The following is a 996-nucleotide window of genomic DNA, read 5'->3' as shown; positions in this document are numbered from 1 at the left end:
CGACGAGTCTCAAGAATTTATCAGCATTGAAGAAAATTTCTACTACTTGGCATACGTACTAAGGGTGTTTGCCCTGCTGCACACCTTCACTGCCATGGCTATGATTCTTGGCTACTATTGCCTCAAGGTGACTTTTTCTAATTTTACATCATCATAATTTGTTTTTTATGTTAGTTTCTTGCTTGTCGTTAAAAATTTTTTGCAAGCCAAAATAGATTTAAGAGTATATTAGAGTGACACTAGCAACATCAATTGTATATGCAGCATATAGCAATAAGAGCAGGAGAAATAACATCCAATAACACTGTCACCCAGGTGCCATTGGTCGTGTTCAAACGAGAGAAGGAGGTAGCGAGGAATCTGGAGTTTGAAGGAATGTGGATAGCAGAGCAGCCTGGCGATGATGACCTCAAAGGTCACTGGGACAAGCTAGTCATCTCTACAAGGTCCTTCCCCGACAAGTATTGGGACAAGTTCGTGAAGAAGAAGGTGAGTGCAAGCTGTGGTGACTGCCATGATGATGGATGATGGCGTTCATGTGATGACGATGATGGTGATGACGATGATGAAGACGATTACGATGACCATGATGAGAAAATAATAATAATAAATTACAAAATGAACTCACAGGTACGCACAAAATACGCAGAACAATACGAGTACGACCAGATTAGTAATCTTCTCGGTATGGACAGCCAAGATGGTTTCACCGTTAAGGATAACAAAAAAGCATCTTTCTCTCTGATACCTACGTTGTTAGTATCGTACAAGTTGCAATATGTGTAGTAGGTGTAAAATTAGTAATTTTACATTGTAATTGTGAAGTTATTTACCTCATTTTACTACGCATTATCATTGGTTATATGATGGCTGTTTTTTCCGCGACAGTCTGGCCGAAATAGATTGGCAATATCAGGTCTGGAAGTTTGGAATCATTATTACAGATAACGTACGTCAGTTTTTTCTTATGTCAGTACATAACTATAGCACAACGTT

The 996-nt window shown here is 39.0% G+C and overlaps 1 protein-coding gene across 1 annotated transcript; it reads left to right on the top strand.

The window, feature by feature from the left end:
• Position 1: 1 nt before the first annotated feature.
• On the top strand, positions 2 to 949 carry HELRODRAFT_92983 (hypothetical protein; the record flags this gene model as incomplete). The annotated part of the gene is made up of 4 exons (XM_009016583.1): positions 2 to 127; positions 316 to 489; positions 631 to 752; positions 889 to 949. Coding segments are annotated over 4 exons (483 nt in total), but the record flags the coding sequence as incomplete, so codon positions are not given.
• Between the last annotated feature and the right edge of the window lie 47 nt (positions 950 to 996).

Source organism: Helobdella robusta, assembly GCF_000326865.2.
Source record: "Helobdella robusta unplaced genomic scaffold HELROscaffold_1854, whole genome shotgun sequence".
Taxonomy (NCBI): domain Eukaryota; kingdom Metazoa; phylum Annelida; class Clitellata; order Rhynchobdellida; family Glossiphoniidae; genus Helobdella; species Helobdella robusta.
The sequence above is the reverse complement of the archived record's forward strand: the minus strand, read 5'-3'. Positions and strand labels throughout refer to the sequence as shown.